We start from the raw sequence: 15,738 nt of genomic DNA on the forward strand, positions 1-15,738 counted from the left end.
CTAAACAGTGAACAAGACAAAGAATAAAAACTGAAATTTAAGTTGCCTAACATCCAATAAGGACACTAGTAGGTGATTGTGGAAGGTACTAAGACTATGTTGTACAGAACCAAGGGACTCAGAGAAAAGCCTGATGCATTTACCAGATTGTATGCAATTTCAGCCTATAGACAACAGGTCATCTGTAATTCCAGATCATATTCACTGTCATATTTTTTCAACTAATCTATAAGTATCATGTATCAACAGGAAAAAACTCTGCTTCATCTCTAAAAGCTGTTAAGCTGAGCTACTGTTCAGAAATAGGTACAGGAAATAAAAAAGTTCCCTGTGACAAACAAGAAATGGCTTAAAGCCATGCACATCATTAAAATCAGAATTTCTTTTCTTAAAAAAAAAAAAAAGAAAAAAGAAAACTCTTATTTCCTATGTAATTTTAAGAAATAAAAATTAGCCCCAAAGGATGATAAAAATGTGACTTCTTGGGAATCACTAACACTTGGGAAGAATCTGAAAGATTTCTTATAAATTCACTCATTTCTATTAACTGTAGATGGCTTTACTAGGCTGACTTCTAGGAAACTGCTAGTAAAAAGCTAAACTAGGGCCAGGTGGTACTAGCACACACCTGCAATCCCAGCACTTGGGAGGCAGAGGCAGGTGGGTCTCTGTGAGTTTGAGGCCAGCCTGGTCTACAGAGTGAGTTCCAGGACAGCTATGGCTACATAGAGAAACCCTGTCCCCCGCAAAAAAAACAAAAGTATAAACTCAAGAGCTACCTAAGTGCTCATAAAAAGCTGTATGTACAGTATGTGACAGTTGGGGGTTTGGTTTTGGTTTCTATGAGGTGGACAGGGTGAAGAATTGGCTGTCCTGAAGATTGAATACAGGACCTTGAGCTGAGCTATATTATAGTTCATGTTTTCTTTCATTTATTTTTATATATTTTTTCTCTTTTGGTAGGGTCTTGCTATCAACAAATACATAGCCTAGGCTGGTCTTGAATTTGCGATCTTCTAGCTTCCGCTTTCTAAGTGCTAAGATTACAGGGATGTGCCATCAGAGCCTGCTGGCACATCACATTTCTAAATTTTTATCGTTGTTTTATTTTCTTGAGTCTTATAAGTGGATGTGCTGGCTTAGTGACATAAATGTATAAACTTATAACAATACTATACCATATTAAGCACAAAAGAAACTTTTCCAACCTTACCACAAAAATAGTAATTACATATTATGGCTCGCTGTACTACCAGAGTGGAAAATGTGCATCATACGAGGCAAAAGAGATCAAAACAACAGGAGGGAATGAGTTTATACTACTCTGAGCACTGGGCAGCGACAACACTACTTAGTTTATGTTATATAACAGTCTAGTTCTTTCTGGGAAAGAGTAGGTAGAATTACAGTGATTTGGTAGTTAGGTTATGCTGTGACTTATCAACCCCCCCCCCCAAAAGACTGAAGAAGAGTAAAGTAATGGAAATACTAATAGCTAATGATGACACATAACTACCCAAAATAGAAGAGTACAGAGTTTTTGTTCTGTTTTACTATCAAACGGATCAGATCAGATGAATGTCTTAATACTTTAGTCTGAACTACTAAAAGAGAATAATACTGATGTAAACACAGTAATCTTCACATTAAAGTGTAATGAACCACTTAGAAAGAAATAGCACAAGAAAGCTAGCACTTAAGCTTTGTTTTTATTATTATTACCTTTTCTGTTAGGCTTACAGTAAATTTCCTTGTCTGTAAGTTTTTACCTTGGGGTTTCTTAGAATCTCCATAAACTCAGTAAGTATTACTGCCTTTTTGATAACTTAACAAACCAAAAAGCATGGTTTTTAACTTGCTCTTACAAAAACATGGTTAAAACAAAAACTTCAAAAAACTATTAGTTATAAGATCTCAAAAATCTGACTGTAAATTGGAAACCCTTCTTTTTATGAAGCAGATGAAAGCAACTACCTAGGTCTTAAACAGGTTGTTCCAAGCCCCTTTTACATGACATCAGGTTCTTTTATAAATGATCTAGTTATATGTACTCCACAGACACATTTTTCTAAAATATTCACACAATATAAACAATGAATAGCAAAGCATCAAGGTACTGACCCATGTCCTGAAGGAGCGATGAAGTATAAACAACACTGAACCCTGTTATCGGGCATCTGACGTCTGTTCACTCGAGATTCTGCATTTAAGTAATCCTCAAATTTACTATCAATGTAGTCAATGACAGGCTGCCAGCTGGACAATGTAGATAAACAGAACAATTAAGTTACAATCCTACAAAGGAATGAACTGTTTGACAATTAAAGGATAATAATTGTAATTTGATTTAAAAAAATAATTCACCACTAGAAAACATCTAAAATTGTTCTACATACTGATTGAGAAGTAGGTAAAGTTAGGCTGGGGAGATGGCTCAATCAGTAAAGGGCCTACTGTGAAAGCACAGAGACCTGTGTTCCAACCCAGAACCATGTGAGTTTGACCCAGCTTGTGGGGTATGGGCAGAGACAGAGCTCATGAGCAGTAGTCTAGCTAAAAGCTTACCTGTCTCCAAAAACTAAAGGTGTAGAGCAATCAAAGAGACACTAATCTAGACCTCGGGCCTCCACATCTGAATGTGTATGTGTGAAAACACACACACATACACACACAAAAATAGATTTAAAAAACTGCATGAAATATATCTTGATTCATTATTTTTAACTTTCAAATTTAAAATATGAATTGTTCTGTGTCAAAGCAAAGCTCTGGTAATTAATGAGTATATTATTTACATTGATAACTATATCAATGCTAAATATTTTATAATCTGAAAACAATTACATCCACAGTTTTAAATTTCCAAGAAAGATTAAATAATACAAAAACCTCATGATTAGCTTACTGGTTATTTTGAGTTGAGAAAAATGTTAATTAACTGCAACTCAGCATCAACGTGAAACTCAAAGAAGAAACAGTTTATAAATACAAATATAAGATTACTTCGGACTAGAGTTCCATGAGTGTTTGATTCATCTATAATTTACTGAAAAACCAAAAATCTAAAATATTAGACAAGTTAGGGTGTGATATAATTCAGATAACAAACAAAATTATAGTAGAACACTTTAATTTGTTATAATTATATATATATATATCATCATAAGTATTAATACATTATACAGCATATATAACAATATTGTTGTAGCATATAATATATGCTATATAATACATATAAAATACATATATATATATGTACACGTACCCACATATTAGTATAAGAGGTAGTAACCCCACTGTATATAGAGAGAAATCAGAGGCTGAAGCAAGAGGATTTAAGTTCTTAACCATCTTGAGACCCAAAGAGATCATGTCTCAAAACACCAAAATAGAAAAAAAAGACACAGAAACAAAAGAACAAACCAGTCCAGGTAGAAAAGCTTTCAAGTAAGAGTTACAGCAAATTTGGTATATGAACCCAAGTTTTAATCATTTAAAACTTAATGATTCTCACTGTTAAGTTCTTTGTTGTTCTAGGCTTTTGTTTCTGTTTCTAAGGCAGGGTCTCACTGTGTAGCTCTAGCCTGAACTAGCTATATAGACCATGCCTGCCTCTGCCTTCCAACTGATAAGATTAAAGATGTGCCATCACGCCTGGGTAATTAACTACACTGGTATTTAGAGTGAGCTGGGAAACAATGGGGACAAACATTTCTTACCAATTACTATTATCCACTGCATCTCCAAATCCTGGGGTATCAACTATTGTCAGCAGCAACTGAACGCCACCTTCTTTGATTAAGACTTTGGATTGCTCCACCTGTAAGAATCATTGGTGTACATATTAATTATATATTATGTGAGTTGTTTCTTGTAACAAGAGGCAAGGACACTCAAGTTTCTCAAAACCAGCTGGAAAGCTGTTTACAAATTAAATCCAACCACCTACATGTTTTCTGTCTGTCTGTCAGTCTGTTTGTCTCTCTCTCTTTCTCTCTGTGTGTGTGTACACATATGCATGCAAATGTGCACGGTGTGTGCATGTATGTTCACATGTGTGAAGGTGCAAGTGTACCTATATGTGCATGGTTGTAGAGGCTCAAGGCTGATGGGGAAGTTCTTCATCAATTGCTCTTCATCTTACACACTGAGGCATGGCCTCTCAATTGAACCCAGAACTCACTGACATCACTAGTCCGGCTAGTCACTTTTCTCTGGGCATCCTTTGTCTCTGCCACACCCACTAGGTCTTCACAAGGGTTCTGGATGCAGACTGCAACTCCAGTCCTCACACTGGGATGGAAAACACTTTAACCACTGAGCCGTCTTCCCAGCCCCTACATGACTGAGTAACTAGGATAGCGTCCTAGTTAATGAAAGAAAAACACATGTAAATAGTATGACAAACTCATACTTCAAGTGTCTTCAGAAGTTTTAAAGTATTGTAAGAAAAAGAGCCTTAAATTACAGCTTTAGTTCCTGGCAGAATTTATGGTTTTTCTGCAAGTCCCAGCTGTATGGCTAAAGGTATATATTATCTGATCAAAGCAATATGCTGTGATAACTATTAAACCATCAACTTTCAGGTGTCTAAAAGAAAGCAATCACTGTTTCAAGGAGCAAAAATACTTTCCTCAGAGGCTCCAGAAGTATTGGTAAGCTAACTTAAAGAAGCCAAGACTTATGCTCAAACTTTGAGTGTCAAATGCCTAAAATGACATTAAGACTACCAGACTTAAGGTGGAAATGTGATCAAAGGCATATGAAAAGCAGCTTCAGCAATGTGTTGAATAATCACTGGGTTAAGAAAGTTTGATATACTTTTAAGGATTATGCAAATGAGGATGCCTTTTCACTCCCCTCTGGCATTTCTTTCTTTTTTTTTTTTTTTTTTTTTTTTTTTTTTTTTTTTTTTTTTTTGTTTTTTCAAGACAAGGTTTTTCTGCGTAGTTTTAGAGACTGTCCTGGATCTCACTCTGTAGAACAGGTTGGCCTCTGCCTCCCCAAGTGCTTGGATTAAAGATGTGCACCGCCACCACCTGGCTCCCTCTGGCATTTCTAACAGACATTTGCTGATCAATAAAGAGACTGTGAAGCAGAAGCTAGGATGTTTGGGCAAGAGTCATTTGCAACAATATTCAATAGTACTTCTGAGGTGACAAAATTGGCTTCACCTTTACTGTCCAAAACAGCAATTCTTGGTTATGTGGTTACCTATCTCTTGGAATGTTAATGAGTATGATCAAGGAATTGAATATTTAGTTTTATTTCCTGTGAATAAACTTGCATAGCTCACACGTAGCTACCAAACTGAACATTATATGCTTACTGCAATCAGGAGTTTTTTGAAAAAAGTAGTTTATTATCAGAAGTTACTGAAATTGGGGAAAAGAAAGCCAGTAATTCAGACATGCAAGTCTATGGGAAGGCATGTTTCCTGTCTCTTAGATAAGCCTTGGACTTATCCTGCAGATCAATATTCTTCAAACTGCTTTGATCTTGGCTTGTATGATTAGTAAAAATTGAGTATCCCAAATATAAGCATATTTATCTACTGGCAATCTGAATATTTGAAAGTATTAATTAAATATTAGTATTAAGTCTACATAGATTAAAAACTAAATACCAGTAAATAAGAGTTTTAACTATTCATCAGTGTTATATTATCAAGAAGTTCACACTTTGTAGTTCTTTGGTCAAAGGATAATCTGATCAAATCTACATTTTAAAATATCTTGAATTCATCCCCAGCTCTTTTATAAGAGTTATTCGGATGAAATACAAAAAAAAAAAAAAAAAAAAAAAAAAAAAAAAAAAAAATAAAGTTATCGTTGATGATATGTGTCATTAAAAAGAAATAACCAGAGCCAAGAATAACGAATGGCTCAGCAGTTAAGAGGACTTGTTGCCAAGGAACCAAGTTTGGTTACTACCAGTCACATGGAGGCTTACAACTAACTCCAAATCCAGGAGACTTGACACCCTCTTCTAAACCTCTGAAGGCACCACGTTACATGATGTACATACACATCACAGACATATGATAAGACAGATCTACTTCAAACAATTTCTGGCTTTCTTATTAACATGACCTAATACTCTTTCAGTAATAGTATATATTAACAACATACCTTAATAGACAGCTTATGTTTTAAGGCTGTTTGTATTAACAAAGATTAGGTACTGGGCTATAAGTAAAGTGGCAAAGTGATTATTTGACAATTTTAAGGTCCCAGGTTCAACCCTCAGTACATTTTTAAAAAGTTCAACTTGTTTATTGACTTGGTAAGAAAAAAAATGAAGCTTTTATGTACTTTGATGAGTCTGTTTATAAAGATAGTTTCCATTTCTAGCCTATGAAATTTTGGGTATCCATACGTGATCAAACACAAAGAAGTCAGCAACAAATGGCAAAGATTCAAAAAACATTAACTGTAAACTAGTGCCATTCATAGGATCCAATTTTACCCTATTATCTGGTTTTGCAAGTATCCTCATGGGATCCATGGAAAACAAATTAATTCAAGCCCAGGAATTTCCACATTCTCTAACCATCTGCTCCAAATGGTCACTTTCCCATGCACTTTTCTTAAGCAGGTCACTTCAGCATGTTTCAAAGCATCACCCAGAGTTCTCTAACACTACATGCATAACTTAATGCCAAAGAAACAAAGCTATACAAGAGAATGAAGCAGGGGCATTTCCTACTATGCTTTTCTCTAGAAACTAAGTAAAACGAAATCTCATATCATTTATGTGTGTTGTTGATTTATTGAGGCATCTTTCGACTCCCTACATCCAACAAATCAAAGATACCACTATTTCTAATATTGTAGCTTTTCAATCTAGGAGCAAGTCAAGCCTTCAATGATTATTGTTCATCTTTATAACCAAAAGGACTACCAAGTACATTAAACTTTTTAATCTAATGTTCCCAAGACATTTATTAACATAAATAAAATGTGTTGTTTAATTAAGTGCATACCATGCTGAAGAAAAGGTTAAAAATTTCTGTCGAGGGTTTATCCCTTTACCCATACTTCCTTAAGAAGCAGCTGTAAGGCCAAAGCTCTGAAGGGACAGCCTGGTACATCTACTTGGCTCAAAGACAGAAAACACTCCATTTACTACCTCAGATGTTTCCTTGGAAAACATAAAAAGTGAAAGAGACTGGGTGTGATAGCCTAACACTGTAATCTGAGCACCCAGGAGGTAAATTACAGGCTAGCATAGGTCTTTGGGAATAAATGCTTCCTTCATAATCATTTATAAATATCCGTTCTTGTCCTTTTCTGCACAGCTCTCGCCCATCTTCACTGCTACTGCCTCCCGCCACCACACCACTAATCACCAAAAGCATCTTACTAACAGCAGCATTGTTGTTATTTCATATTTCCTATGTTTTCCCACTAGAGATCCTTGAGAACGCTGCATCTGTCATTACTGTAGACCTACCTAGTGTGTAAAGCACTGAAATGTTCGCGCAAATGACTGGTTCAAAAGAGGAGTGGTATCTCTAAGAACATTTAACTGGGCTCTGAAAACTTTTCATGACGTCTATAAATATAAAGCATTTTATTCTAAGAGTATAACCTATTGCTTGCAATTTTTCTCACCTCTATAAATTGCATAGCTACCTAATCTGTATCACTACAAGACTACTAAAGTGATTTACTAAACTTTACACCAAGAAAACATTTTACAGTACATCAAGATAAATTTGCCAATCAAGAAACTAAAATTGAAATAAACTATATCTCAAATAAAAGATAGTTCCCCCCCAAGAAAACATAGTTCACAATCTTACAATGACAAAAAAATACCATTTTTAAAAAACAATAAAAAATGTGAAATAAAATGTAATAATTACATACATATACTATTACATAGTTTGTTAAATAAGAACATGGAGAGTACAACTATTTTTCCCCTTCATTTAATTTTTATAATCTACTGTGGAAAAATATATAAACCAGGACAGAAGTAACATGGCACTATTGCATTCAACCAGAAATCGCCTTGGAAGTATTAAGGAGAAACACTTCCCTCTCTGACCTTCTCCCCGACATAAAATGAAAGCAGTTTACAACAATCCAGAAGTACTACAGAGCAAGGATTCTTAAATACTAAGCTTTGTGACTACAACAACTTGAGAATTTAAAAGAAATGCAAATTATTTGGATTTTGCCTCCATCTGGTGTCCACTCACACTGAGAAGCACTAGTATAGGGAAAACAATGCCTGATGGCTGCTCACATCTGGCTGGCCATGCTCAGCAGAGGACCTCCAGCCAACATAGGAGGTTAGGAATTAATCTCAGAGTTCAAGTGAGACCTTCACTTGAATCAGAGCCACTGAGGAGCAGAGACCTCAGAATCAGTTCTTTATTAGTTTAAATACTTAGTAATCTTCCAAGACTATGAATGTCAGATCTCTTCCGGAAAACACAAGTCTACTATAAATGTAACATTCAGGAAGGAGACTATGATGCTGCATATTATTTAAGGTTTTACTCTTTGGCCACATCATAGGAGAGGATTTTTCCTTTATTTTCTGACAACTGGAAATGTTCTAAAATTCTTTCAGGACACAAAAGTCACAGACATTTGTCATTCAAAACTCTGGACAGTATGCCTATATTGGTCTCTATGTATGAAATGTGATAATAAGGATAGATCAATCCCTCTACTGAGACTACTTATTACTTCAAGGACAGATCATCTGCTAGACTATTGGACTGGGGGTGGGAGAGCCAACAGGCTGCAAAAGATGATCACATTCTAACTATATTAAGGCCTCTTGAATGACTTTTGCCCACATATATCATGTTCTTCCCTGACAGTAAATGAGCAAAAGTTACAGCTTTCTAAACAGATGCTAGCTAGGAATAAGACATCTGCAATGCTTAAAATGTCAAGGATTCATATGTAAAGAAATCTGGAAATATGGAAGAAAAAGACAGGAAATACTAAAATGACCAAAGCAGTTCAATGAAACCTAAGTAGCCAATTAGTAAAGCAGACATCTTCAACTGAACTACAAATGGAAAGTACATGAAAACAATGAAATGTTTTTGTCTTTCCACATTCATATACAACAGGATATTTGTATGAGTAAAACACAGAAACCCAAATGTTTATCCAAAACAAAAAGGACATGCTATGATATATTACTACACAGCAATACTACCCAGCAATGAGGACTAGTACAACAAGCATGAACAAGTGAGAAAAAGAATTCTCGGGGAAAGAAATCTGTTTCAAGAATAAATCCACATGAAGTTCAAGAACATCCAAATTAATCTAGAGAGGTGAGGTGTTTGTCTTTGGGGAAGGAATGACATAACACTGGAGGAGGAGCATATGGAAACTTTCTGGAATGTTGAAAATGTAGTACACATTAACCCAAAATCAGGTTGCCCAGATGTATGGATATATGTGAAAATCCATAATACTTATGCTTAAGTTTGTGTCCTTTTTCCTCAAAAGGCTTTTTCATAACAAAGCATTTTCAGAACAAACTTAGTAAAAAGGACAATATAGAAAATCAGTGATGGCAACATCTTATGAATCCTTTTTAACAGATGTTTCCTCGATTTGTAAAATAACAGAATAACGAAAACTATAATCTCTCACTGAATATTTTGTCAAATAACATGTTAATCTTTGTGTTATATCTCAAAATTACTATGTTAATATTTCCATCTATTAAGACACTAGCAGAAGTTACTGGGTGAATGGATAGAGAGCTAAAAATGAGGGGTGGGGAGAAAACAGTCAGTAAAGTATTTGCCACAGGAACAAAGGGACCTGAATTTGATTCCCCAAAATCCATGTAAAAAAGCAATCCCAATGCTGGACAGTGGAGACAGGAATACACCTATGGTTCACCGGCCAGGCAGCCGAGCCTAATAGCGAGCTCCCAGTCAGTGGAAGACATGTCTCAAAAAACAAGGTGATGGCTCCCAAGGAACAGCACCTTATATTGTCATTTAGCAAAACAAACCAGAAGAAAACTGCTAACTTATAAAACTATAGTGCGTTGTTTTTTCATAAAGTACTAGTAAAGAAAAGCTAATCCTTTTCTGAAGAACCGATTAGTCTATTCAACTAACAGTCATTAACCACCTAGAGCATGTGTGTATGTGTGTGCCTGTGTACAAACAGTCTGGATTTGAAACTTGTCTCCTTTATTTATTTATTTATTACATGATCTCAGGGCACAGCCCAGTCTGTCTCAACAATCATATTGGTAAAATGAGATATTACTACCATCTATCACATGAAGTTTTAAGACTTGTAAGAATCAAGTAAATAAGCATCTACAGCAGTATCTGGAAGATGGTAACAGTAACTCAGTAAGTGTTTTTTGTGTAGACTTGGAATTAGCTATCTACAGGTTAGAACAATAATGAGAACTCAGAAAATTACCTAACCAAGAATAGTTTTTATAGGTCCATGACAATATCTAGCAGATTATTTTATACCAAATACATCTGAACTTAGAAGTCTATACTGTAGACTTCATTAAAAATTTCCAAGTTTTCTGATCTTGAATATTAAGGCCTACGTTGAAAAAGTAAGTTTTTCTTCTTTAGGATTAAAATCTTTAATACTAGTCAAAAAATAAATAAGCCATGTAGGCTCACATTCTTAGGAACACTTTTCTGTAGGCAAATTAAAGGTTACATTTTATTCCCTCTCTAAATCAAACAAAGTCTAAATGAGAAATAAAATATTTCTTCATAAAACTACTCCTTAATCAAATGACCAAACTGCACCAGGCAGTATGATATGTGTGTTTCTGCCTGTCCATCTTGTACATTGGTCTAATCACTACTTCAAATCCAGCTCTAAACCCACAGGCCTCAACAATGTGTTGTATCTTACTTTACAGCCCACCAATAAGCTTTTAATCAATAGTTGGAACAGTGCTACCAAAAAGTATACAGTGATCCACATTAAGTACATTTAAATTTTTCAGTAGCCACTTTGAATATGGTTGATACAAAAACAATGAGAGAGCAGGGCAGTGGTGGTGAACGCCTTTAATCTCAGCACTGAGAGTGAAGGCAGAGGCAGGTGGATCTCTGAGTTAGAGGACAGCCCAGGGCTACCTAGAGAAACCCTGTCACAAAACAAAACAAAACAAAACAAAACAAAAGAACAATCCAATAAATATCAACAACAAAACCAATGAGAAGTTACATTCTTTTCTCCATGCTAAGTGTTCAAAATCTGAAGCACGTTTCACACTTGCAGAATATCTCAATTTGGAATACATTTCTTAAAAAACCTCGGAAAAACACATAGCTACAAGCTATTGTGCTGCAAATTTAGAGTGCAGATTTAGAGTCTGAGCAGTAGTTCTCAACCTGTGGTCACAACCCCTTTTGGAGTCACATATCAGATATCCTGCATTTCAGATATTTACATTACGAATCAGAACCGTAGCAAAATTACAGTTATGAAGTAGCAATGAAAATAATTTTATGGTTGGGGGGTCACCACAACATGAAGAACTAAGTATATTAAAGGGTTGCAGCATTAGGAAGGTTGAAAGTGACTAAGTCTAGACCTTTTTATAAAGTGTGTTCTGACAACCAGCAGTAGCCACTCCACTTGGGGTCCTGTTAGAAATGTAGAAGTCCAGTCCTACTTCAAACATACAAGATCAGGAACTATATTTAGTAAGATCTCAGCTCATCAGCATGCATAATAAGACCAAGAGGTGATAAACTAACCATATATGGCTTGGCAGTCTGACATAATTACTACTGCCATTTAACTATCATATGGTATTAACTCACGGCCAATAGTGGAAGTGTTTTATATATGGCTGTCCAAAATAAGAACCATTTAGCACATGTGGTTAGCACAAGAGCACTTGAGATGTGTATGATGCAACCGAGAAACTGCATTCTAAATTTTATTTAATTTTAATGGTTCAACCTTAGTCATATGTGCAAAGAGTATCATAACGGACTACACAACCCTAGGGTTATTACTATATTACAATGAAATTTCTAAGAGGATCATCAGAGCAATTATCGCAGGCTCTAATCAAGATAATACCTCTGATCATATATATGTTTTTGGTTTTAGTTTAATGAAGTCGTGTTTACCACTTTCCTCTTCAAGTCAAGTATGAATCTACTTCTAGACACCAAATAAAATGATTTTGTTGCGTGTTGACATAACTGTTATTAATTAACAGCAATACCATACATACCTGTACAGTCTTTTTTATTCTATGAGAAGGCCCTGGATATTCTGGAGAATATAAATCTGTGAGGAACAATGAGTTGATTAATGTTGACTTTCCCAGTCCAGATTCACCTAAAAGAAACAGAAGAAAAACCTGTCAAATTCAACCAATTTATACAATGAATATAATAATGCTAGTAATTCCCTAGTTAGTGACATTCAAAATATAACAAAGATCCCATATTCGGGCTGGAGAGATGGTTAAGCCGCTAAAGAATAGGCTCACAATCAAAAACATCAAGACTCCATATTAGAAAAGAATGGGGTTTTTTCTTTTTATTTATTCTTCTCTCATACAATACATCCCAACTGCAGCCTCCCCTCCCCCCACTGCTCTCGGTTCTGCGCACCACCTCTCCTCCCCAGATCACTGCTCCTCCGTTCCCCTTCAGAAAAGAGCAGGCCTCGGGAAAAATATGTTTGTCCTCAGTTTCACATTGAGTGATGATGGCTAGGGTAATCACTTCGATAGGATCTGGAATCACCTAGGAGACAAACTTCCAGCTTATTTAGATTAGGTTAGCCTCTGGGCATGCCTGTGGGGGGTTATTTGATTTGCATAACAGATAAAATGACCCTGGTTAAAAGAATGGGGGCTAAGAGGAGATATCACCCTCTGGGGTTAGGTCCTGGACTTCATAGAAAGAAGCTAGGTGAGACCAAGCAATCAACTCAATCTCCTTCTTGACTGGATGCAGTGTGACCAGCTGCCTCAAGCTTCTGATACCAGGCCTTCCCTGCTACAACCACTGTGACCCAAAATAAACCCTTCTCAGGTTGTTTTTGTCAGGGTACTTATCACAGCCACAGGAAAAGATGCTAACCAAATAAGATCCACACCGTCAAAGGTTTTTAAAATAGATGTTTAATAATTTACCATCCATCTTTTTTAAGAGTAACATTTCTAATACTGTAACTGACACTTCAACAGAAATGTGTTTTAGTGACCAAAGACAGTCACATTAAGAAAAAAAAATTAGCTGTATGTATCACTGCTTCAGTGAAATAAAAAGTAAAAGTACTAAGCTTTATTATAGACAATACTGAATGACTAAAGATATTAAAAATTAGCAATCTGGGACGGTTGCAGGGCACCTGTTCGGTTCCTTTGCAAGAGTAACAAATAGGCCTTGAAAAGGAAAAACTGAAATAAAAACATGTATTTTTTAAATAAAACTGAGGCTATGGAGACAGCTCGGTGAGTAAAGTGCTTTGCAGTGAAAACATGAAGAGCAGAATTTGATCCCCAGTGGCCATGTAAAAGCAGGGACACAGGAGGGTCCTTGGGGCTCACCAGGCAGTCTAGGTTCAAAGAGACCAAGGAAGACACCTGGTGTCAACGTTGGTCCAGCCTCCACATGCATGCTCACATGAGCACATGAACAAACACATAAAATAAAAATAAATGGAGAAGTTTATACATATTTAGAAATTAATCAATACACTCTCATATAACCAAAGGATCAGAAAGGAAATTATAAAGGAAAGTAAAATATATACATTGAAAAATGAAAATGACAACCCAGTGTGCCAACCTTATCGCACTAAGAAAGGCAGGACTAGGGAATTGTCAGTTGTAAATGCTTACATAAAAATGATGATCGGATTAAAAAACAACCATTTCAGCTTATGGATCTAGAAAAGAGTAAATTAAATACAAAACGAAATAATGGCTATGGCAGACTGCGCACCCCCCAAAAAAGAAAAACTAGAAAAAAATTAACAAAACTAAGTGAGCTGTCCAAAAGGGCCTTCAAAATTAAGAAGCCATCAACTACACTGAGAATAAAAGAAAAAATTCAAATTAATGAAATTAGAAATAAAAATTGGGATTATTACTATTATTACTAATTTTACAATAGAGTTCCAGGCCATCCTGGGTTATATGGTGGATATAACTTACAAATGGCCGTGCATGTTTTCTAACATCCTAAATATACCTAAATACATATAATATACAATGTCTGTAATCAAAGGAATTCAACTAAAATCAAAACTAAAAACTAATCAAGCACTTAACCAATTAATTGCCCTACCATTCTCTATCATCCCTATCTTTTTCTTTCCTTTATCCCTAGTTCTGGATCTTAAAACTAAGCAGTGAAAATGTACTAATAAAAATGGGCTTGCATGGTGGTGCATGCTTTTAGGAGTTGAGGCCAGCCTGGTCTACAAAGCAAGTTCCAGAACAGCCAGGGCTATTACACAGAAAAACCTGTCTCAAAAAAACCAAAAAAAATTAGGCTTAAGACTAACATGTAATCCATAGCTTTATCAGGTACATTCCTTATATAGGATATATTTTCAAGACTTATTTCTTGGACTGGATATACAATTTACTACTAAATATGATTTAGTGAGGTATAGAACTCAGCATAGTGGAAGCCCAGCCACTTTTCTAGGGAAGCACAAATAGAGATATATTTGACCCCACAGCCATCAAGAATGCGACATGTCTCATTGTGACCAACCTGACACTGGTTCTTGGTTATGGTGGTATTTTGCTTATGCTCTGTTTGAGACACTGTCTCACTGTGTAGCCTGGGCTGGCCTTGAACTTAGAAATCTTCCTGCCTCTGCCTCCCAAGTGTACCACCACACTCAGCCTGATAATGGTTTTTAATTAATTTTTAAAAAAAGATTTGCAATCAAGAATTCTCTAGATGTACTGGCTCCAGTGTTACTCAACTGAGTATTAATATATACTCATTACTCTTAAATGAGACTCTGCATTGATATTAATAACAGAAACAGACTGGATTTGCAACCATGAGCAAGTAAGCTAATCTAATACCTTAATGTCACCTCTGAAATGAGTTCCTATGATAGGATTATGACTTAATATACAAAATAAACATATGCCTGACACATAAATGATGAAAAAAAAAAAGTAGTATGACTGTTAACCTTGGTTGTCAATTTGATTGGATCTGAATTCAAGTAAGAGATATGGCTCTGGGCAAGTATGTGAGAGACCTTATGATAGAGGGACAAAAAAAACTGCATTCTACCTGGGCACACATGAACTATTTCTAACCCAAGGATTGACCAGAAGGATAGTTATCTGAGGTGGAAGACCTCCCTTCAGGGTGAGCAGCACTTTCCTGGAGTGGCGCAGATAAAAAGAAGTCTGGGGGAAACGCTTTTACCTGCTCTCCTTGGTTATTTGGTAAGTGCTTCTACCACAAGACTGTTCATTGATACTGGAACACAGCAGCAGGCCTTTAGCACCACACTGGAACTGCTGAGGCAGACAGCTTTTTAGATTTATCAACTACCAGGTTCTCAGCCTCTCTAGGATGCAAGTGACTGTTACTGAACTACCCAGCTGTACTCATGTAAGCCAATCTAGTAAATCCTCTTGAAATAAATAAATATATGCATTGGTCTGTTCCTCTAGAAATCCCTAATACAACTGGTCACTCTTTTCCTAGTTGGACTACCTCTTTAATCCCTACCTCAATTCTAGTCT

The 15,738-nt window shown here is 35.9% G+C and overlaps 1 protein-coding gene across 2 annotated transcripts in view; it reads right to left on the reverse strand.

Moving 5' to 3' along the window:
* The window catches only part of Septin7 (septin 7), a 63,466-nt gene that overhangs the window by 25,402 nt on the left and 22,326 nt on the right, over positions 1–15,738 (reverse strand). For both annotated transcript variants that reach the window (XM_028872570.2, XM_028872571.2), the window contains exons 4-6: positions 12,232–12,338; positions 3,720–3,820; positions 2,122–2,256 (exon numbers count right to left, since the gene is read on the reverse strand). In XM_028872570.2, coding sequence (XP_028728403.1) covers positions 2,122–2,256; positions 3,720–3,820; positions 12,232–12,338 — 343 coding nt within the window. The remainder of the gene's footprint in view (positions 1–2,121; positions 2,257–3,719; positions 3,821–12,231; positions 12,339–15,738) is intronic.

The sequence above is a fragment of the Peromyscus leucopus genome, chromosome 7 (genome assembly GCF_004664715.2).
Source record: "Peromyscus leucopus breed LL Stock chromosome 7, UCI_PerLeu_2.1, whole genome shotgun sequence".
Classification (NCBI taxonomy): Eukaryota; Metazoa; Chordata; class Mammalia; order Rodentia; family Cricetidae; genus Peromyscus; species Peromyscus leucopus.